Source organism: Odontomachus brunneus, unplaced genomic scaffold (assembly GCF_010583005.1).
Source record: "Odontomachus brunneus isolate Ranch 3 - 2012 unplaced genomic scaffold, Obru_v1 Obru_scaffold_011, whole genome shotgun sequence".
Taxonomy (NCBI): Eukaryota; Metazoa; Arthropoda; class Insecta; order Hymenoptera; family Formicidae; genus Odontomachus; species Odontomachus brunneus.
This window is the reverse complement of record NW_022639461.1, coordinates 2,798,401-2,821,093: the sequence shown is the minus strand read 5'-3', so window position 1 is coordinate 2,821,093 and position 22,693 is coordinate 2,798,401. Positions and strand designations below refer to the sequence as shown.

Here is a 22,693-nt window from a genome sequence, read left to right as displayed (position 1 = left end):
CAGCAACAGCAAAATAAACGGTGAATTAAAATGCTCGCTATATAACGTTTTTTTTTTATTCTCCAACCTATCGCCGAGCCATATATGCGCGGATATCAATCGCGCGGACAAACGCGTATTTTTAGTATCGCATTTAATCGCGCAAAAACCGCGTGTAAGCGAACACGCGACCGAAACAGTTGACAAATTAAAATGTGTTTCGCAACTCTTTTCCTCTGCTTCTATCTCGTCCCGGCCAGGTATGTCCGATACTTTATCGCTCGGAAGCCGGCGACGCAAATCGAAAGACGTGCGGAAAGAGCGAGTTTCCGTATTCGAAATTTTTTTGCTCGCACGCGCGCGAACGTCACGGCACGCGGTAACGGCCGGCACAAACTGAAGTCCCTAGAAGTCTGGCCGATGTTGCTAGTTTGATACAAAATGCCGTACTGGCTGCCGTGTGACGTATCTGCATACGTGCAGTTTATTCTCTGTTGCTGAACTGGCTGTAGTAGTTTAATTTTTTATTAAGGTAAAAATGCCAATATCTGCACTAGTACCTGATAACAGTACTAATAACACTATTAACAATACTAATAACAGTACTAATAACACTAATACCTAATTCCTATTATTTTGGCTTTTAAATAAAAATATTTATACGATAATAACTAATAAATAAGAATATTTATACCATAATAAAAATATAGAGAATATATTTATATATACACACTCTGAATATATATAATATTGAAAGTTTAAATATTCGTACTTAATCCGTCGTCGTAAAAGTGGGATCTGAAAAAACTCTACGCTATTTCTATTCTAACTACTCTAATTCTATTTGGTCCTCTTTAAATATTTGTAATATTTTATGAACTTTTTTCTGTTAGCTATTGTTAAATCTCAATATTCCACAGAATCATAAAAAATTATAAGGTTTGAGAAATTATAAAAATACAATAAAGAAGAAGGAAGAAATCTACCGGATTCCATTTTTCCAAAAATAATGGATTAAAATTCAAAATAATAAGAATGTCCATAGTTAGATATCGGTTTTATTGTCTAAGGATTGGCATTTTTACTCTAACCTAGCATTAAAGGGAAAAGAAGCGAATAAATGATGTATATTAGTTTAAATATATTGGTTCTTCGATAAAGAGCAGACTTATATATAGAATGTCGGATTATTCTCTCTCAGTGACATTTTAATCGTCATTAAAAAATTCTTGAATTGTTATTAAACAGGTAAATATATCTTTAATTATTACATTTCGTTGAAATTTTGTTAACAAAGAAAATCACGAAAATGTAAATCATGGAGATGATAACAACGAGATGTAATCTGTCATAACTTCAACTCCATCATCATAAAAAAAATTTAATTTAATTTAATACTGTTTATTTGCATACAATGCACTTTTAAAATCATTTTAACAAAATTAAATAATGTATATTGTTATATTTTCTGTTTGTTTTCAAATAAAAATATGTTGTTTGTTTTCCACTTTTTACTTTTCAATTATTCGCGTGCTCAGGCATCACTGATTGATCTCGTCATTCCATATCAAACCACTAAAAAATGAAGCAACATAGACCCCATTATTCTTATTTCTAGGGACTCTAGGGGAGAATTCACGCCATGGCGGAAAAGCGGAGAACAGAAAGGCAGAAGCCAATCAGAAATTGCTCGCGGTAGAAAGGCAAAAACTGTCGACTACCAGACCAGCAGCAGCGCGACTATCTGACCACCGAGCGCGAGTTCTCATTGGCTTCTGCCTTTCTGTTTTCTGCTTTTCCGCCAAACTGCGAATTCTCCCTAACATACACACAGTCGCGGAAACGCAGCAGCAGCAGCAGCCGTCGCGAGGGCAAGATGCGGCGGCGCGCAGAGAGGTCAGAAAAGGATGACGACTCTATCCTGAGAGGTTAGAGGTCCCTGCTCTCATTTATGATCTTGTGCAACGTGCGCGCAATGTTATATTTCGCCGCGCCGCGCGCCGGTGCATATTAAACGCCCGAGTCTTATCCGATGCGGGGGCGGCGGCCGCCGCCGCCACCGTCGCCACTGCTGCCACTGCCGCCGCAGAGAGCGTGATCGGTGTTTTCCCCGCGAGCGGGACTTCGAAGTAAGTTTCGCGAAAACACACCCTCAACTATATTTGCCGAGTCACTCACCCGTTCACTCGGGGCGCGGCAAAGCGCGTTTAACAATTGAAGGGAAAAGACAAACGCACAAAATTGTACGTTGAATTCGTAAATGCGCGACTTGAATTTTTCATCGCGCGGCTTTTATCCCGCCCGATTAATTCGCATTTTTTATTCATTTGGCACGACATTACAGAGCATTTGGAGCGTTTTTTTAACGTTCGATTGCCGTGACATCGTGTCGGGTGTTGTAAACAAGTGAAAAAGTATAGAGGAAACAACAGAAAAAGTAAAACTGTGTAGCCTGTGATTTAATTTTCCTAATTAATTCGCGGCTTTCTCTCTTTCTCTCTTTCTTTCTCTTTGCATTAAGCGAGTTGCACCGTAATGAAAATTCGGTTTATTTCCAAATGCAAAACTATTTTGCGGTCGACTTTCCTGTAATGAAAGTTGGATCCGGAGCTTAATTACCAAACCGTCAAACCGAACGAAAGCCGATCAGGTGAGCACACTTTCGTGATTACATGGCATTTCGTGCATCGCGTATGAAAGAGGCGTGTGTTTGTTATACGACGAGATGGTTTACGCAACCACATCAAATTGCTGCCTTACATGCTCACGGTTGGCTTACATTTATCCGCATTGAAAACAGCGCGCTCCGACAGTCGATGTATTAAATATCTCGATAACGTAACTTCTCGTCTACAAGTCTTAGCTTCACGATAATATCAGTATCAATTTCACCGTAATTCACATTTAACGTCGAATATTCAACATAACAGTATCTAACTCATTTCGTATTTTCGCTCACACACACATACACACACACGTACATACACACAGAGGGAGAAAGAGAGAGAGAGCAAATACATTAACATGCCGAGTATCGACGGTGCAGCAATCGCGCTATACGTACGTCGACACGATCAACGAAACGCAGTTTCGAGTGTCTCTATTGTGCGACGAGAGGATTGCTTGCAAAGTATGTATGGCGTGTCATAAGAATCCGTGCACCAGAAGAGAGAGAGAGCGCTCGCTCGCATTCCGCGTCGATGTAAATATCCGTAAGAAATATCAACTACGTGACTCCAACTTTGGACAAAATAAATTTTAGCTTAAGAAACTAAAGCGAGTTAGTAGCGTCGTGCCTCAGGACGCGTCGCACCCGTACATACAGCTGCTGTAACTACTTCGTAAATAATTTCCTTCCTAAGTAGCGAAAGAGAGCGCCGCCGTTGCCTCCCCCCATATACGGGGGTAGAAGGGAGAGACGATGTTCGTTTAGTCGGGGCGGATTTACGGTGCGAAGCGTGAACGCGCCGGAATTATCGACCGTTTCGAGCGATTTTTTCTTTCCTTTTACAATTTGCAAATTGCGCCTGGCACGCAATTCATTGCGCAATGATCAAATCTGCTTTCAGATGTGCCAGACCCGCCGGAACGACCGCTCGTCATAAGCTACACGTCCAAAGCCGTGAATATATCGTGGGCACCTGGTGTTAATTCCCACAACACTCCAATTTCACAGTACGTCATCTACACCCGGTAAGTTCGTTAAATATTGACTCGCAAAAAAGCCCCTCGCTGGAGCCAGCGAGTTCTGCGATCCGTGAATTCGCACTCGTCCGGATGCATTGCGCCGTCGTGGTGCCATGACAAGGAAAACGGCTTCCTTCGGGAAACCAAAGACACAAGGGCGCGCTTTCAGACAGAAAGACATTGCGATGGCAGCTATATAAGTGACAACCGTACGAGTTTCGTGTGTAGAGTTTCAATGTATGCAGTTTAACTCATCCAGAATGGCGACCAGAGTCATTTGTGTCCGAGCCATTGCAAGAAGGGTTCGTTTCTCGGAGCATTTTTCTTCAAAAATCATAAAAAATGAAATGCTTAGCGATTTATCTCTCACAGGAGAATCATATGGTTTTCGACTAGAAGACTGAAGGAAGTTTTAATGGTTTTTGAGGATTTTTCCGAGCGTCCCAAAGGGAGAAAAATTGAGGAAAACATTAATAACCATTCAGTTGCCACTCCGAGGTAGCAAATACGTTGCCACTCGGAAGAGTAATAAACTATTCTGTTGTAGTTGTTGCATCTGAAGCTGCAGTCGCAATAACTACATACGAAACTCGTACAGTTGTCATCTATATGGTTTCCATCATATGTTTTTTCTCCGAGCGCGGGGAAGACGTCGTGCCGCATTTATAAATCTTCCGCGGGCGACACTGGTTTGCGTGCTCGCGCACGGAAATGTCGCGAACGAGAGTCTAGAGAAAAATTAATTTGATCGACTTAACCGACGGCTGGGAAAGAAGAAGAGCGGAAGAGTCCGCCTCTCTCGCAATGTCGTTTAGTAGTTGCCGAGCCGGTGACGTCAAACTTCACCGTTGATTTCCGCGACACGCCACTGTCGCTTTCTCGCGAAGTTTAGCAAATTGCTACGCCGAAGTGAATTAATGTCGCCCTCACCCGACGGAGGAACATTTCTAATAGGGGGGAAAAAATCGCCCCCTCGAGCTACGCCCCGGAAATAGCGGTCCACGCTCGAGTAGATCTCGGTCTGATTATCTTACGGATAACCGGGCCACCGTCGTCGTTCGAAGGGCTCTCTCTCTCTCTCTCTCCCTCTCACGCGCGCTCCGAGAAGAAGAAACGGATAAAATAAAAGGAATTACCGGAGGATAAGAACCGCGGTGTCGATAAGCACCCTTTGTTCTCCACTACGTCCTTCTCTCTCTTTCCCTCTCTCGCTGAGTCTCGTTATCTCTGTCCTTGCCTCCCAGTAGAGGTACTTCGACCTCGCGACCGACTCCCACTTTTCCCACCGTTTCCGACTTCTCCCTCTTCCGTTCTCCCACGAATCCTCTCCCTCACTTCCAGTTAAAGGGGAGTTCGATGTCGCCCCGAATGACCAGTCGCGAATACTGTTGCAGCCGAAACGAGGCGTGTGAAGATGTAAAGAGCGTATCAAGAGCAAAAAACGGAAGGAACGAATTGACTTCTGTTCTGTACGGCTATGAAATATCGCAACGTTCGACATTTTGTATCGGTCTGAGGATATCGGTGCTCCCGTTCCGAAACATTTGATTCTCTCGCGTCTTTAAGAGCGCGGTCCTGCTGAGTTGCCAGAGAAACTGAAATCAATCTTCATCCGGAGATCAGGAGACATTATTCGCAAGACACTCTCTCGCGAATTTCGCTGATACTCGACTCTGCAGAGCCGGTTAACGATAAATAAAATACGCCGTTGCGACACAGCGCTAAACTACTTTGTAACGGACGTTATCGTTATCGACGTATCAAGGAACGAGCGCGGAGCGCTACCAGTTGAAGAAGCGACTCCGACCGCGCTTCGAGCTGCCCTTAGCGAAAGGGTTAATTTGCGCGATGCGCGGTCGGCGAGTACTTCGAGTTTCGCTTCTCGCTCCGCGCGGGTTAATTTAAGTGATGGACCGTAGTCACGCGAGATTTCGTCCGTCCGCCCGTCTTTTCGCCCGTTCACATTCGTCTGTCCGACTTTTCATTAAAAAATCTTTCGCGAAAGGCGCGCTTCGCGCAGCCGCGGCTGCAATTTTATTATTAAATCTTCGCATCGCCGCTCGTTCATCTCACTACGCAACGACGAACATCGCGGCTCTGGAAGGAGTACGCTCGCGCGAGACTACGAGCGGATGGAATTCTTAATCAAGTTTCCATTTTCTTCCTTTTTTTCCTCCCCTCCCACGTCTTCACCGCCGCCACGCCATCACCATCACTGCCGCCGCGCCGCCCCCGCGCACTTTCTTCCCTTTCTTCCGGCCGCAAGCAGACAAAACCCCGAGAGTAGAAGTTGTAGGAAATAATATATCAGTCGGTGTCGTTATGGTCGCCGAATATTGAAGTTTCGCCCCGCGAACCATTTCGCCTTGCCGCTCGGCTGGCAGGCCCTTTCAGAAAACTATCGTAATACCTCATAGAACTTGGAAAATATTAGTTTTATAATAAAGTTCGGGAATTTCCCTCAGACGCGCGCGAGAGAGGAAGGGAGGGAGAGAGAAAGAAAGAGAGAGAATTGCCGCGGACGGGCGTTGCAGTCTCTCGCGCCGCGCGTTCGAAGATTATTAATCTTCCCGGAAATCAACCGCCGTTTTGACGAGGATCTCCTTACAATGGCGCCTCGCCGATTTTCCGAGAGAGGATGACGCTGACACGCGCTGCTCCCGCTCGTCCGGAACTCTCTCCGCGCGACTCTGTCGTCGTCGCGATGTCGGCATAACAGATCCTCTGGAGCGAATCGTGTAACGTACGCGTCAGGAGAAATATGGATTATTATGTTACGTAAGTTGGACGCGTTGGATGCGTTTCAGCGTAACGCGTGTGTGAATATTTATCGCGCTCGCTATACATACACACGGAGCTATTATGAAACGTCCGCGACAGAGACCCGCGAGGTCCTTTCCCGACTAGAAATTCGTCCTGTGGTGCTGATCAGGTTGAGTAACCCAATCAGTTATATGATTTGTGTGAGATGATGTTACTCAGCGTAAGTTTCTTGATGTGAGAGTTCACTCGAGAATGACCACCGAGTCACTCGAATTCGAGTGACCTTTCACTCATAGAGTAAATCCGCCACTCTGAATCGTCGAGTGAATATTTTCACTCGAAATCGAAGAGCGAATCTGATATATTCCATCGTCGGAGGAATATGTCCGCTCTAATCGATTGTAACATTCGCTTACGTGGAATCAGAATCGATTCTAAGCTTGAGTGAAACATTCACTCTTGCGTTTTCGAGTAGCAGTATTTTCATCGCTCCTAGTGGAGCGATACTGCCGCTTCTCACTCGTGTCGTGTGAGACTTCACTTCAAGAACGAATAATGTAAAAGCCGGCGAGAGAAATGTATAAAATCGGGTTATTTTTATATTTCTGAGTCTATTGAACTCGCACATGAAGCTCAAAATAGTCCAAGTCAAACAATTTTGTGAAAATGCAATTTTTTTACAACCTCGTTTTTCAGCAAGTACTTTTTAATGAACGATTGACAATTGTGAACAACAGAAGTCTTTTTTTACTGATTTTTCTATTGAGATTTTTGTGGGTTTAACAGATAGTTCTTGATCACTTAATGTACTCGCAACTCTTATCAACCAAAACTTACTCTTTTCGTTATTATTTACTCTCAAAAAATTCAAAAGTAGCTTTTTTGCAGTAAAAAAGTGATTTATGTTATTAGGTGCACAATTTTGCTTCCGTCGTTTTCCTACAAATGGCTTTAGCCATAAGTGATGGTTGAAATAAATAGATCATAGACGTCATACAATAAACTTGGGCATCTGTCAACATAACCCCATAGAAACATTAGTCGATTTGTGTCTGCATCATAAAGTTATTTCTCGATTGAAAATGTCAGTTTACGAGCCAAATTCTCGTCATTTGCGGGAGGTTTTAATTTTCTGCTTCAATATGAAGAAATCTGCGGCTGAGGCTCATCGAATGCTCTCAAATACTTATGATGAGGCCGCTATTAGTGAAAGAACGTGTCGTGAGTGGTTTCAACGCTTCAAGAACGGTGATTTTGACGTCAAAGACCGGCATAGCGGTGGAAGAGAGAAGGTTTTCGAAGATGCAGAATTGGAGGCATTACTTGATCAAGACTCGTGTCAAAATCAAGAAGAATTGGCACGATCACTGGAAGTGACTCAACAAGCCATTTCAAAACGCCTCAAAGCCATGGGAATGATTCAGAAGCAAGGAAATTGGGTGCCGTACGAATTGAAGCCGAGAGATGTTGAACGGCGTTTGTTTGCTTGTGAACAGCTGCTTGAAAGGCAAAGACGAAAGGGATTTCTGCATCGCATTGTGACTGGGGACGAAAAATGGGTTCATTACGATAACCCCAAGCGCAAAAAATCATGGAGAGTTCCCGGCCATGCTTCCACGTCGACGGCCAAACCGAATATTCACGGCTCCAAGGTCATGCTCTGTATTTGGTGGGACCAGCTCGGCGTAGTGTATTATGAGCTGTTAAAACCGACTGAAACAATCACAGGCGATCGGTATCGAACGCAATTGATGCGTTTGAGCCGAGCATTGAAAGACAAACGGCCGCAATACAACGAGAGACACGATAAAGTGATTTTGCAGCGTGACAATGCTCGACCCCATGTTACGAAAGTGGTCAAGACATACTTGGAAACGTTGAAATGGGACCCTACCCCACCCGCCGTATTCTCCAGACGTTGCTCCCTCTGACTATCACTTGTTTCGATCAATGGCACACGGCCTGGCTGACCAACACTTCCGGTCTTATGAAGAAGTAAAAAATTGGATCGATTCGTGGATCGCCTCAAAAGATGACCAGTTTTTTCGACGCGGGATTCGTACGCTGCCCGAAAGATGGGAGAAAGTAGTGGCCAGCGATGGACAATACTTTGAATCATAAATGTATAACCAGTTTTTTATAATAAAGCCTCGAATTTCGGAAAAAAAACGGCGGAAGCAAAGTACACCTAATACATCACAAATAACGATATGAGCATGCCATTAGCTAGTCGCTAGCTCCGCACATGAACGCTGCTCTTGATTGTACGTTATTTTCCCTGCACTACGAATAGGTCAGGTAACCGAAGAATAATTCGTTAAATTAAAAAATATTAATAAGAAAGACGTTTTTTGTTCACAATTGTGAAACATTTATTAAAAAATATTTTCTGAAAATGAAGCTTTTCTATAGAAGAACATTTTCACAAAGTTTCCTGGGATTTGGAACAATTTGAAACTTCATATTCAATGTTCCAAGTTTAATAATCCCAAAAATATGAAGATAACTCGATCTCATACATTTCCCTTACCGGCAAATTTTTGCCTTTTTACAGTATTATTCTTTGTTCCTCCGCGTTATTAATAAGGTCCTGACTGTCAGGTTGCGTTACATGACTTGTCAGGGCCCGATAACATCAGCTCGTGCAAATAACTGATTGGATTCCTGATCAACCATGATCAGGAATTAATTCCTAGTCGATTTCGATCCTCTTTTCCTCCCTCTTTTTCTCTCTCGTGCCTTCGCTCGCGACTCGCTAACCATTCGCCGCGCGTGTCCGAATTAAAAACGCTCGCGAAGCCTAAGCGTGTACGTTATACATGGCCAAACACGTTTTCAATTTGCCGGTGCAACGTGCATGCCGTGCAAACGGCGTATTCGGCAGCCCAACTACGGCCGCGCTTCGATGCCTTCCCCGGGTAAGGCCCGCGTCACCGATCATTTATCTCCGTAATATCAGAAAAGTGGCTAGGAATAAATGCCGCGGCCGCGTTTATTAGACGGAACAGACTATCGATCTTGGCGTCCCCGCGGGCGGCTGATCAATTTCCTCGGGATTCTTCCGCTTAATCTTCCGCGTTTTGTTAAACGCATTAAAATGGAATTCCAATTTCGCGCAAGCTCGACGAACCGTCGTCGACGCGGACGCGGTCGCGACGCACGCGATCCGCGAGTTTTAATTACTTTTGTCTCGCGTGCGCTCCGGAGCGCATTCTCTCGGCTGCCCGCTGAGGTGCCCCCCTCGGCTTTCGGTTTCAGGACACCTTCAGGATAGGAACTTCATCTGGTCTAGTCGTGGGATAAATCGGGGCCCTCTCCTCCGAGAAGAGAACTCGTAGCTCGCCCGCGAACTGCACCGACGTGCACTTAACGAGCGTTAAATGAGTATTTCATTGCACGTCGCACGAATAATAATCGCGGGAGCGCTTCAGTTTTTGCTGGACATTTTCATTAAATATGACGATTAAATTCGAGATAGCACAAAGGGCACACCATTTCGCCAGCGTCACTACATCACAGAAGTTATATTTCGCGCGTAAAAGTCCAGATCTTGCCAATAGAAAAAAACTGAAGGCGGGGGGGGGGGCTAATTTTCAAAGGGAGACTGCTTTCCGCACCAGCAGAAACTCGAGGAGGTTGAATAATTTTATCATTTTTATAATTTCCTATTTGACGAGAGATTCGCGATCGCCAGACATCATATTTTTGAAGATAGAACGAGCAAAAGATAGAACAGGTTACATTATAAATGCTTCAAATAGCTCTTTCATAAGTTTGCCCCAAAATTTGGGGAAATTGTACCAAAATGTTTGAAACGTAATATGGAGGAGTTAATGCACACGAAATTAGAGCCGCATACATGTGTTTTGACTAATTTAGCACAGATTTGAAATATTCCGGTTGGAATCTCGACTAAAGAAATTTAGAATGATTTGTGTCTCAGCTATGTCGATTATATTAAAATTATTTAACTATATCTTGTATGCAATTTTATTTCTTATGCATTTTTGAGTGAGAACATTAAAAAGCTATAAACTACTCGTGAAATTCAAAGTGCGCCAAAATGAAAAAATATGATCTAAATATTTTTTATACTTCTACATTTGTGCCAAATTCGTATTAAGAAACATGGCAAATTTCGTTACAAACACAGCAAATTTCGTTGGAAACAGCAAATTTTTTAACAGCACATTTCATCTTTTAAAATATGAGTAAATATGAATAGGAAATATATGAAATGAAAAGCTAATCAGTTGCTTTAGAATTTCGATCTGTGCCTCGTTCATAAAATTCTACAGTAATGTTTACTATAAAATTTCCTTCGTGTGGATGTTTATTACAAAAATATATACTGAGATAAAAAATAATTAATAAATAACAGATATTTATTCGGTAGGTACTGGTAGTACATATTTACTTAAATCTAAATTCTCTAATTTAAATAATAGACAGTTGCTTTCATGAGAAGTTGAAATTTTAATAAAATATACATATTCTCTCTTATTTGAAAGATATTTTATATTAGTTATTCACTACAAAAATGTTGTACACTGAGAGAAAAAATATGTAAAAAATAAAATAGAAAAGCATTTATTCAGTGAGTACCAATAACATGTTTGCTTCAATCTAAATTCTTTTATTAAAACAAAATAGACAATTGCTTTCATGAGAATAATCGAGGTTTTAGTAAAACGTGTATTTTCTTATTCACAAAATATTAGTACTTATTTATATAGAGAGTTGTACATTGAAAGAAAAAATATCCAAAAAAAAGATATTTTTCAGTGGCTACCAATAATGCATCTTTATTTAAATCTAGATTCTTTTACATTTAAATAGAATAGACAGTCGTTTCCATAAAAAGCCGAGGTTTTAATAAAATGTATATACATTCTTATTTGAAAGATAACTAAATATGTTATCAGTAATAGTTAGCAAATGAAGATTTTTTGGTTTCTTAAACCAAAAAATTTTCTCAGAGTGAGCCAGCTTCGTGCTTCTCTGATTTTCTGGCCGGGAACGGGGACGGGAACGGGAACATGAACGTGATGTGAACGGCACGTTATCACCGGTGAAAAAGCGCGGATTAAACGTGGCGCATCAAGTCGATCGTGAAAGCCTCGCATAAGTCGACCGATTAATTAAGACTGGCGCGAAACGCCAGCCAACATAATCGGCCGGCGTTAACGTGGCGGCGCACGTTAACTCTGTGCCTTAATTTCGCGGCCGTAAACTGTTCCTCGGCGTCGTAAACGTAATGCGAAATACGTGATATCGTTGATCACCGCTGTGTTGAAGCGTCGTAGATCTCGACCCCCCCGTTCTCCCCCTACGGATTCTCCCGTCTCCCCCCCGTCCGCTCGCTCCTTTGCCGCGGCCATCCCGGGGTGAATTTTGCAGCTGACGCCGGATTAAGGACTCGATCGTATGAAAAACTCCTTGCGCTCGACGGATATAATTTCGACCGTCGACCTCGACGCGCCGTTTATGGGGATAACGTATATGTTTGGATAACGGATTAATTCATAACCCGTACCTCCGCGCCGCTAGCCCCCGATTAGTTTTCCGATAAACGATTAATCGCGTCGCGAATGATATACGCGGTGCAATTACCGACGAACGGGCTCGCGCTTCTCCGCCTACGAGGGCAACTCCTCCGCCTCTGTAAAAATATTCGCGAGATTACGTTATATTTTTAATGTGATGTACGTACGCCCGCGCGCGGGAGTCGAGATATAAAATATTAATATGCGATGTAATTTGAATATTTTACAGGTTGTGCGTCACGCAATTTGACGCGGAGATGCGCGTGCGCTCTTTCTCTCTCTTTCTCTCTCGCGACGTTCGATAATTAATCTCCCCCGACCCGTAATAAGCGCTTCCTTCTAACTACCCTTATACGATGCGCTTATAATCTACCTTCGACCTCATGTAAGATCAATCTACCTGATCTCGCTTTAATAGTTGAATCGCGGGCGTCATAGTGTTGTTAGATACATCTCGATGAAACGAATGCAACTGACAACGAACACTACAAACGTAATCAAAACGATTTTGATTCGCGCTTATTCTATTCCCTTCAGTTTTTCATAAGAAAACGTGGCAATATAAGGAATGTTTTTTTTGGCGCTCTTTGGTGACAAACTATTACGTTTTTTTCATAAAAAACTGAAGGAAATAGAATAAGTGCGAATCAAAATCGCTTTTGTCATGTCGGTAGTGTTCATTGTGAGTTATATTTGTGGAGATGATCAACGCGGACTTTTTCCCGTTTCGAATCAATGCATCGGCCGAGAATAATAATCAACATTCGTTCTCGTGTAGCGGAAAACGAGGGACACGCGCGCGCGCACGACGCCATAAAATTGAAAATATGTACAAATGTGGAATGCGCAAAACTTTGGAAATTATGTTACGCTTATAATGCGACTCTCGCGCGAGATAAAATAGAATATTAAAATGCAATGTAATTTGAATATTTCACGGATCGCACGTCATACGGTTTGACACGCGCCGTGCGCGCGGAACGCGACGAAATGCGCTTCCGAAAAAAAAAAAAAAAAAAACCAGAAATAAAAGTATGTCGATTCGGTTCTCGCGCGGCAATCAAGAGCTGCGCTCGCGCAATTCCACAATTCACCCGCGCGGAAACGGATATTATTCTCGGCGAGACCTAGCACGACGTGGTGTAAGGGTTTTCGCACATTATCTATTCAGAGAGTATCTGACATAACAGAGACATGCAAAACCACGTGTGAAAGTAGAGCACGTCAACTTTGAGGAACCCTGACATTTTTCAAAAAAATCGCGTGAGATTTCGAGATATTAAAAAAAGAACATTGGCAAACCGGAGCACGTGACGTTGTGGGACAAGCTGTGTTAGCGCGAGATCTCATGAAAAATGGACAAGTAACATTATCCAAGTGCCACACGCCGATCTTCTGGAAACTTTGCACACTTTGTAGTACATCGAAAAATATTAGACGTAAAAATATTAAACACGTATTTTTTTATTTTGGCTAACAAGGCATTTTAAGGTTAGAAAACGCATTCGAAAATTTAACAGTCTATAGCACAATGATAACTAACGCTACTCCTGAACGATATTCTTTTACAGCTTTTACGACATTACTCTATTATAATTTCATTGTCCTCAAGATTGATATAATTGATGCCAAAATCGTAATCATAGGTCTAAAAAACTTCTTCGAAACTGACTTTGAATAAAGTCTTTGAAATGTCTGCGATTTCGGCCCGCCGTTTTGAATCTCGCAAAATTAATTGTCAAAATCATTATTTGTCAAAATTAATTGTCAAAATCATATTTAGCGACTTCAAAAACATTCAGACAATGAAATTATAATAGAGTAATGTCGTAAAAGCTATAAAAGAATGACGCTCAGGAGTAGCGTTAGTTATCATGGTGCTATAGAGTGTTAAATTTTCGAATGCGTTTTTTAACCTTAAAATGTCTTGCCAAAATAAAAAATACGTGTCTGCTGTTTTTCGATGTACTACATGTGTGCAAAGTTTCAAGAAGATCAGCGTGTGGCATTTGAGTAGTGTTACTTGTGAGTATCACTCGATGTTACGTTACACTCTTTACACCTTAGCCTGATTTTAAGCCGTTTTCTCCCTTTCAAGAATAACCGACTATGGTTGATCAGTTGCTTATGGCTTAAAACTTAAAGCGAGATTGTGGACTTAACCTTACACCTTTACGCGTTACGGCAATCCATACGAAAGCCCTAAGGGCTCCCGCACACACATTTCCTTAACACATAGACGTAAGACATAAACTTAAACTGGAGAATCAATCAAGATATTGCGTACTTTACCTTTACATACTCTAGAAGAAGATAGAAGTAACGGTGTAACTAGAACTTAGACGGAGTAACTAGAATTTCAATTAGATTCTAGTTACTGCAGTGTAACAGTTCTATTTCCGTGCAGAATACGCAAAGATAAGACAATATCCTGATTGGTTCCTCAGCTTAAGGGTGCGTTCAGATGGAGAAAGAAATAGCGGAACGGAATAGTTCCGGAAAAGAGATATGGTGGGTGTCAGAGCCAATCAGAATAATTCTGTTTTTATTCCGTTCTATTGTTTGATAGATAGGTTTCACATGGCACAGAACTGTTACGGAACGAAACAAAAGCGGAAAACATTCTAATCTATCAACATCGAAAATTGTAAAATTTTTTTAAAATTGTAAAATTTTCCTAAAATTGTAAATTGTAATTGTAATTGTTCTGTGGAACTTACCTATCAAACAATAGAACGGAATAAAAACGGAATTACTCTGATTGGCTGACCCCCACTATATCTCTTTCCCGTAACTGTTCTGTTACGCTATTTCTTTCTCCATCTGAACGCACCCTAAGTTTTCTTCTACGGAAATTTGTGTGCGGTCCTAAGAGCTGTGACACACAAAAAACGTAAGCAGTAAGCAAATCATAGCCGATGATTCTCCTTACGATCCAAGAATCAACGAATATGATTGGTCAATTTGCTTGCTACTTACGTTTTATTTTTAAGTCTTTCTATTTAAGTTTTGCTATGACCCTAAGATCTTTCATACACGAATGGACTTTGCCATAACCTAAAAATCAACGTATATGATTGGTCAATTTGCTTAGTTTTATTTTTAAGTCTTTTGCTTACGTTTTATTTTTAAGTCTTTTTATTTAAGTTTTGCTATAACCCTAAGACCCTTCACACACGAATTGACATTGCCATAACGTAAGAATTATTTGTCATAAGCAATTGCAATTGAGTGTTCACGAAAATGGTGATCTTACGGTTCAATGATACTCAACATGATTGGTCAATTTTTACGGCACGTCTTACATGTTATGGCTATGTCAATTTGTGTGCAAAGGTCTGATCGCTGCGCAATTTCTATGCCCCGATTGAGTGTCGATCGCATCCTCGAGAAATCACTGGCTTTTGTCAGACGCTGCCGCTACCATCTCGTTGAGTCGTCAGAATCCGCGGCGCGGTCTCGCGCGTGAGTGAGATTGATGCATCAGTGCAACGAGATTAACAACGAGGGAAGCACGTCTGGGGCCTTGCCGAAGAATCTCAAGGGGGATCCTTGCTCCTCCGCGAATCTTTTATCTTCCACGAGGCATTTCGCTCACCCTCCCCACCCCCTACCCTCCGAGTCGGGTTGTAATTTCAGGAATCGCGCGCTATTGCTATGTTTATGTGCGCCGCCCGCATTCCGACGCCGCCAACTAATCGGCCATTGCGGAGATTAGACGGAAAACTTAATTATAAGAATCCTGATTGGTTGGATCCTCCGGAGGCTCGCTCCGCGCGGAAAAGACGGAGCTATCTGGCTTCTCCGCGCGATAACAAGTTTCGAGATTGCATGCAAGCGCGGCACGCCGCGCTCGTTCCGTGATGCCGTCCGTACGCCTAGCCAAGGGTGGAGGGGCGGGAGGATGAGGCATCATCTCTAAAACGTCCAATCATCGCGGCGTTCACTCCAATTTGAAAGGCGGACGCGCGCGATATCCGATCGGGATTTTTCTCTTTGAATTCCAAATAGCGCGCCCGACGTGACCTTTCGCGTGCGTTACTGCGGCGTGTCCCTCTCCCTTCCCTCTCTCCTAAAAAAATAACGAAAAACTCACCCGGAGATGTCACCCTCCCTCCCCGCCGCTCCTTCCCCCCGCTCTCTTTTAACCGACCTACACCTACGTGCGCCGTAGCAGCGAGTTTGGAGAGCCAGAGAGACACGCGATAACCGCGCGACCGAATTTTTCCTCCGTCAGCGGTGCGGAGGTACACGAATTCTCCACGAGCCATGTCGTTTCTCTATTTGCGCATGCAGTGTCAACCTTTTGAATAAACAAGACCTTTTAATTAAGCTTCCGGGAACCCATCCCCCGTCCATCTCCGCCTCGGTGCCGCTCGTAAGAGAGCCTCAAAGACGTCGCCAATGCGCGACTCGCGCTGCCATCTTGTAAAACGATTTAAAACCGAAGCGGAGGAAATTGCGGGAGGGTTGCTGATCTATCTCGGTAGCTGGAAACGTAGTGCAGCGCGACACGGCTTGTGACCCGGCCGTGGCCAATTTCACGGTTGCCCAGAAAAGGGGGAAATCAAAAATCGCCCGCGCACGAGGGCGAGCTGGAGAGAGAGAGAGAGAGAGAGAGAGAGAGAGAGAGAGAGAGAGAGCCTGAGAGAGCCGGAAAGGGAATTCCGTCGTCCGTGGCAAAAGTTAACGGCGCTCTTAACGTCGTAACGAACAGCCATAAAGGCATACGGGGAGATCGTTCGTAACGCGGGGCGATCGGCCGGACCGAGAACGGGCTCGAGATTTATTGGCTACGGCACGATTTATTTGACGCGTTTAAATGCCTACTTTATCGCGCGAGGCGCCGAGGCCGGCACAGTGTTTCAGCCTCGATACCCATCCCATCAGCGCGCGCGCAGGACTTTTCCCACCCTCTCTTTCTCTCGCCCTTGTGCGTCGTTGTACGTCGACCGAGATTTTTAAGGGTCTGCAGGAATACCTGTAGAGACCTCTCGTGGAGGGCCGCGAAATAGGCAAAGACATTCGATATATTTTGTCCGAAATACGGAGTAGGAATTGGTGAAAACAAATCGATATTTCAAACGATTAAATGAAAGAAAAATTAAATAAGTCTCGATTATTTAAATATAAAAATCAGATTTTCGATTAATCGCGTTTTATTTTATTCTTTGCATCTTGAGATGCTCTGTAATCGATGAAATCATCCGTAGACCATCTACCATTCATCTGAAGATAAACTTAGGATTCCTTGTATCTCGTCGCGGCCATGTTGGATCCATGCCATTCCTCGCTTCTGACGTTACAAATCCGATATGGCCGGCGGGATACAAGGAGAGCCTTCAGATCTTAAATGTAAGACCTGACTATGAATATCGGCTATAGCCGGATCTTGTTTTTAAGATCGTTTTATATTAATCTTCAGAGAGGGTTGCATTTCAAAATGTTCTTTCGTAGAAAACTTTACTGAAACTTACTATTGTGCGCGTTACATATACTATAGATGCTATAATGAAATTTTCTCCTAAAAAAACATTTTGGAGTGCAATCCAGATGTTGTACGAATCATCTCATTGATTATAGAGTATCTGAAGATAAACTTAAGACGGTCTTAAACATAAGATTCGACTATGAATACCGGCTTTAGAAGATATTTTAGATAATATTTAGTCAGTAAATTGGCTTTATGTAACACAATATGTACGTAGCTGGAAAACCGCCAAAATAATGGCGATTTCTTAAATATAAAATTAACTATGAATATCGTCCATAGAAAAGCGTAAACAGTAAAATTAGTTTGCCGATGTTGAAATAAAAAAAGCAAACATCGATTAATCGAACGAAAATAAAATAAAATCAACTAAAAATATCAAATGAATGAAGAAAAGCTATCGGTTATTTCAATTAATCGATAAACATTGTCCGTCCCTAGTACGAAAAAAGAATCATTCTTATAGATATCATGACTTGTATAATCAGAGGAAACGTCCACAGAAGTGCTACAGAGTAATTTTTTTGGAAAAAGAGTCGAAATAAAAATCGAATAAATTATTGGAATGGGGATATTCGGCGTGCGCGATGCAGCACACGAGTCTAGACCGTGAAAAAAATTCTGTGTTAAATTTCACACGTCCCAATTTAACACAAGATAAATATGAAAGTCATTTCTCCATCGAATTGTGACTGGCGATGAAAAGTGGATATATTTTGAGAATCCTAAGCGTAAAAGATCATGGGTAACTCCAGGCGAACCATCGACATCGACTGCAAGGCCAAATCGCTATGGACGGAAGACAATGCTGTGTTTGGTGGGATCAGAAGGGTGTGATCTATTATGAGCTGCTAAAACCTGGCCAAACCGTTAATACTGAATGCTACCGGCAACAAATGATGTATTTGAATCAAGCTTTGCGTGAAAAACGACCAGAATATAAAAAAAGGCAACACAAAGTGATTTTGCTTCACGATAATGCACCATCATACACAGCAAAACTGGTCAAGGAAACGATTGAGACGTTTAGTTGGGAAATACTTTCGCATGCAGCTTACTCACCAGACTTGGCTCCGTCCGATTACTATTTATTTGCATCGATGGGACACGCACTTGCTAAGCAGCGCTTCACTTCTTACGAAAATGTACGAAAATGGCTTGATGATTGGTTTGCCTCAAAAGAGCAACAGTTTTTTTGGCGTGGCATCCACAAATTGTCAGACAGGTGGGAAAAATGTATAGCTAGCGATGGGCAATACTTCGAATAAAATATTTTTTATCATTTTCATACAATAAACGTGTGTTTTCTATACAAAAATTCCGGTTTCATATTTACATACCTGGTAAATGCAAAATCAGGCTCTGTAGCCACTCTTACGCCACTTATACGAAGGAGATGATTATGCAAGACAAGTTTGGTGAGCAAATATAATGTCGGCGAGGCAAAATACGTCAAGTTGCATACCACGGAAAGCGTAACCCAGCTACTGGCGCAGCTGTTCCGCGCGAGCGATACATTAGTATATTCGCGTGTGTATGGACATATGTGCAACATATTACGCAGAACGGTGTTTCGCCGGACGAGACCTCCAAAGTCAAATCGGGATTTCCTCTTGGAAACCGCTGCGGACCCTTAAGGTATTTTTCACGCGGAAGCCCCGCGTCAACGAACGAATTCGTCACGGTGCGAAAATATCTCTTTCTCTGGGAGCTTTCCCGACAATTTCCGACAATCGAGTATTCTCGCCGAGTATGCTGGCCGCGCACGCGAATGCCTTTCCTCCGATAATAATACTTCTGGATAAAACCCGCGAGCGCTCGGAATAATCGCCCAACGACTATAGCCGTGATATTACGCGCGAAAGTATTTCAGGACGTTTTACGTCGCTACATCCGAAATGTAAGCGGTACGTTGTGTGTTTGCGCGAGCGTGCGTTGTTTGCGTAAAACTAACCCGCACACCTTGCCCGCGCTTTTGCGCCCGGCTCCCGTAAAAATCTAAAATCACCGGGTGTTTTTTGCCGCGTTTTTATTATTTCATCGGATCATTAATTCTTCGGAGAAAGAGGTCGCGGTAAATGGCTAGTACAAATTTACTCATTCGCGCTCTTTGCCGCCGATTTCGTAGATTAGATTGCCCGTTCATTTTGAAAGGGCCTGTGAAAAGAAGCGCTGGAGTCTTTTACTGTGCGAATCGATTCTACTCGCATTGTGTCACTAAGAACTCGTTGAAAACAACACGTTGCTACGCTGAGAAAGGAAAAAAGCAATTGGATCGACAAAATCGACGGCGATCGTGAGCCTTCAAAGAGATATCGCATCTGTTAAGCAAATTACGCGTTAATAAATTGATATAATTACTGACTATTGAAATCGCAATTATCGATTGATAACTCGTCAACTATATCATTCGTTCAGTTGATGGAACGTTCGCTTGAACGAATTTTGTTCGTTCAAACAAAGTCTTATTAACTCCAACCACTTCTTCTTCGCAGCGTAGTTCAGAACTCGACGGTTAGAGAGAGGGAAAAGAGAAAGAATGGTCTTCTAAGATATTATTTATGTACAAAAGAATAAGCTGGAACTTTGCGACTTTCCTTGCATTGTGCTTTTGATATAATTGATTAAAAAACACATTATTAATTCAGCATTGAATGGACAATGAGAAAAAGAGAGAGGAAGAGAGGAAGCGAAATTTATTAAGCGCCTTTAGGATAAAACATCCCTTCAAGCGCTTGAAATAGCCATGCATGCTAAATTTATCTACGAAATACAAGAGAAAATTCAAGCATTAAATACGTGCATATCTCTACTAAGCAGCAATCAGGATCCGGAGTCTCGAATGAAACGAAAAGCGCGCTAATAAAACCGACTGCTCAAATTAGATCCGTACGAGAGGAAACGTATCCTTCTCGTTCATACAGCTTGACATTATTTTATAACCACAAATAAAAACGCGACTTCAACATTTCTAAGAAATTCCACCGTTCCCCACGTTCCTGAAATACTCGACAGAAGTCTCGAAAATATATTAAAGCGAGATATACCCTTTCCATACGTTTCTCTCCGGCCTGTTCTATATGTGTACGCGATATCCTCGATTTAAGGGGCTAAAGGAACGTGATAAACGTTCACGGGGTCGATTTTCGTGCGCGTTTATCTAACTGCCGGCGCGCCAGTTTATGTCCGGCGTGACTTTTCCGATCATCGAGTCGCCGACTTTATTATCAGCGCGCGGCACTAAATACGCGCCGAAAATCGATGACGCGATAAGCCAACTTGACCAGATTCGTTTGCATATCTGCGGCGCGAAATGGCCGTGGAGCAGCGGCGCGAGCAGCCGTCGCGAACGTATTAATCCGTATATTAACTCTTCGTCATTGTGGCATGCACGCGGAAAAAAAAACGTTGCGTTCGCCGGGCGCTGAGTCATGACGCGATTAGCTTTACTTTAATCTCTAATGTTTTACGTTTTTACACGCACGAAATGACTAAACGTTTCACAACAGAGCCGACCTGTGGCTGCCAAACAGCCGTGGACAAAAAGTTTGGCCGAGATATTATTGGCAAACAATTGCTTGTCTACTCATGCAGTGTGGCCTATACTTTTTCGGGCTGAGTTTTGTACACATCGTACGCCAACAAGCGATTTATTCGATACAGAACCAAACTAATGAATTCTATATTATAATTCGTTATATATTGAAATTATAATATTGGTTATAATACGATATAATGCAACGTTATGCGATACAATATGGAGTATTATATGATATTCAATATTATGTAATATACATGTTGGGGGGAGAGACATGTATGGTTTTTAAGTTATATGATAATGACATTTTGATGGAAATGTAGAATGGATTGAAATGAACAAATCGCATGCCGCTTTGCAATATTTACGATATAGGAGTCTGGAACACTCTGTATACATGTTTATATGATGTTTGACGATAAGTACGAGAGCATGTCAATATATAGGTCAGCCATTTACCATTAGTTCATATCAGTCCCTCGCCAATCCTCTTTAATAACTCAAAATTTTACTACGTGGTTGTTTGCCAAATGGTATAGGGATTTTGTATTCAGCTTGACCTAATCTACATGAACGTTTTCCCATCGTCGCACACTCTGTGTATCTCTCCGGTGTGAAAACTCTTCTTAAACTGAGATGTATGTGTGTGCCCTATCGGGAAGAGCCCGATTTACTGTACCGTCGCCGTTAATCCGCGATGTATCTCGCAGTTATATTACGCTAGAACGTGCGCGGCGCGTTTCCGCACGGTTTTGCTCGCGAGAATTTCGAATGGCGCGCGTCTCGGTTACATAGCGCGGTGATATATTATGGCATGTTTTTTACAAATACGTCATGCCCCCCCTGCCTCTCTCTCTCTCTCTTTTTTCTCCTCTCCCTCTTCCTCTTTTGATGCGTGCTGGCGAGGGAACACGATCTTTAATGTAGAACGCGCGATTCGACAGGATCGTCAGAATTAATTTCGCCGCGGACTTTTATCATGTCTTACAAGGCTATCCTTGCGCGCACGACGCGATGTGATTTATTTTCATCCCGCGAGTGAATCTCACTCGCCGAGATAAGGCAATAAAGTTCCGCCATTATCGTCAATCTTATTATTCCGCGCGAGAGGGCTTACTCCCATATTTGGAATACGACAAATCTATTGTCTCCTCCTTATCTCCTCCTCCGTTAGTAAACGCTTTAACAGTAGCCTCGTATAGGTATTGTCGATCGCAATCACGAGTAATTTTGCAATGATACCTTGAAATATCGATATATAGTTTATCTCTTTCTCTTCCTCCTCGCCTAAGACCATAATTTTTACCACGGGTAGCTTTTATTGTCCTGTCTATTCGGGGCGATCCTTGAAACCACTATTCTAGTACCGCTGTCTTCTACACCATCTCCTCTACTCGACCTCTCTTTCCCCCTCGTGAATTTTTTAAGTCATTGCGAAACACGGTTCGCATTAATCTCCGCGGATTATTCGCCTGTAAAGTGCTTAACGAATCTCGTGGATTCTTAAATGTTCTCGAAAGTTTCAGCACTAAACCTCGAAGTCGCCACATCCGAGCGAGAAGGACAGGCGTATAACGAGAGGAGAATGAAAGAATATATTCGCAATCGAAGTGATGTGGACGAGATCAAACGAAGAAAGAGGACAGAGAGAGAGAGAGAGAGAGAGAGAGAGAGAGAGAGAGAGAGAGA

General features: G+C 42.6%; 1 protein-coding gene across 10 annotated transcripts in view; it reads left to right on the top strand.

The window, feature by feature from the left end:
• The window catches only part of LOC116840793 (tyrosine-protein phosphatase 99A), a 432,380-nt gene that overhangs the window by 321,409 nt on the left and 88,278 nt on the right, over window positions 1-22,693 (top strand). For all 10 annotated transcript variants that reach the window (XR_004377413.1, XR_004377414.1, XR_004377416.1 and 7 more), the window contains one exon: window positions 3,549-3,672. Coding sequence is in view for 2 of the 10 variants with exons in the window: in XM_032807990.1 (XP_032663881.1) it covers window positions 3,549-3,672 (124 nt within the window). In the remaining 8 variants the exon portion in view is untranslated. The remainder of the gene's footprint in view (window positions 1-3,548; window positions 3,673-22,693) is intronic.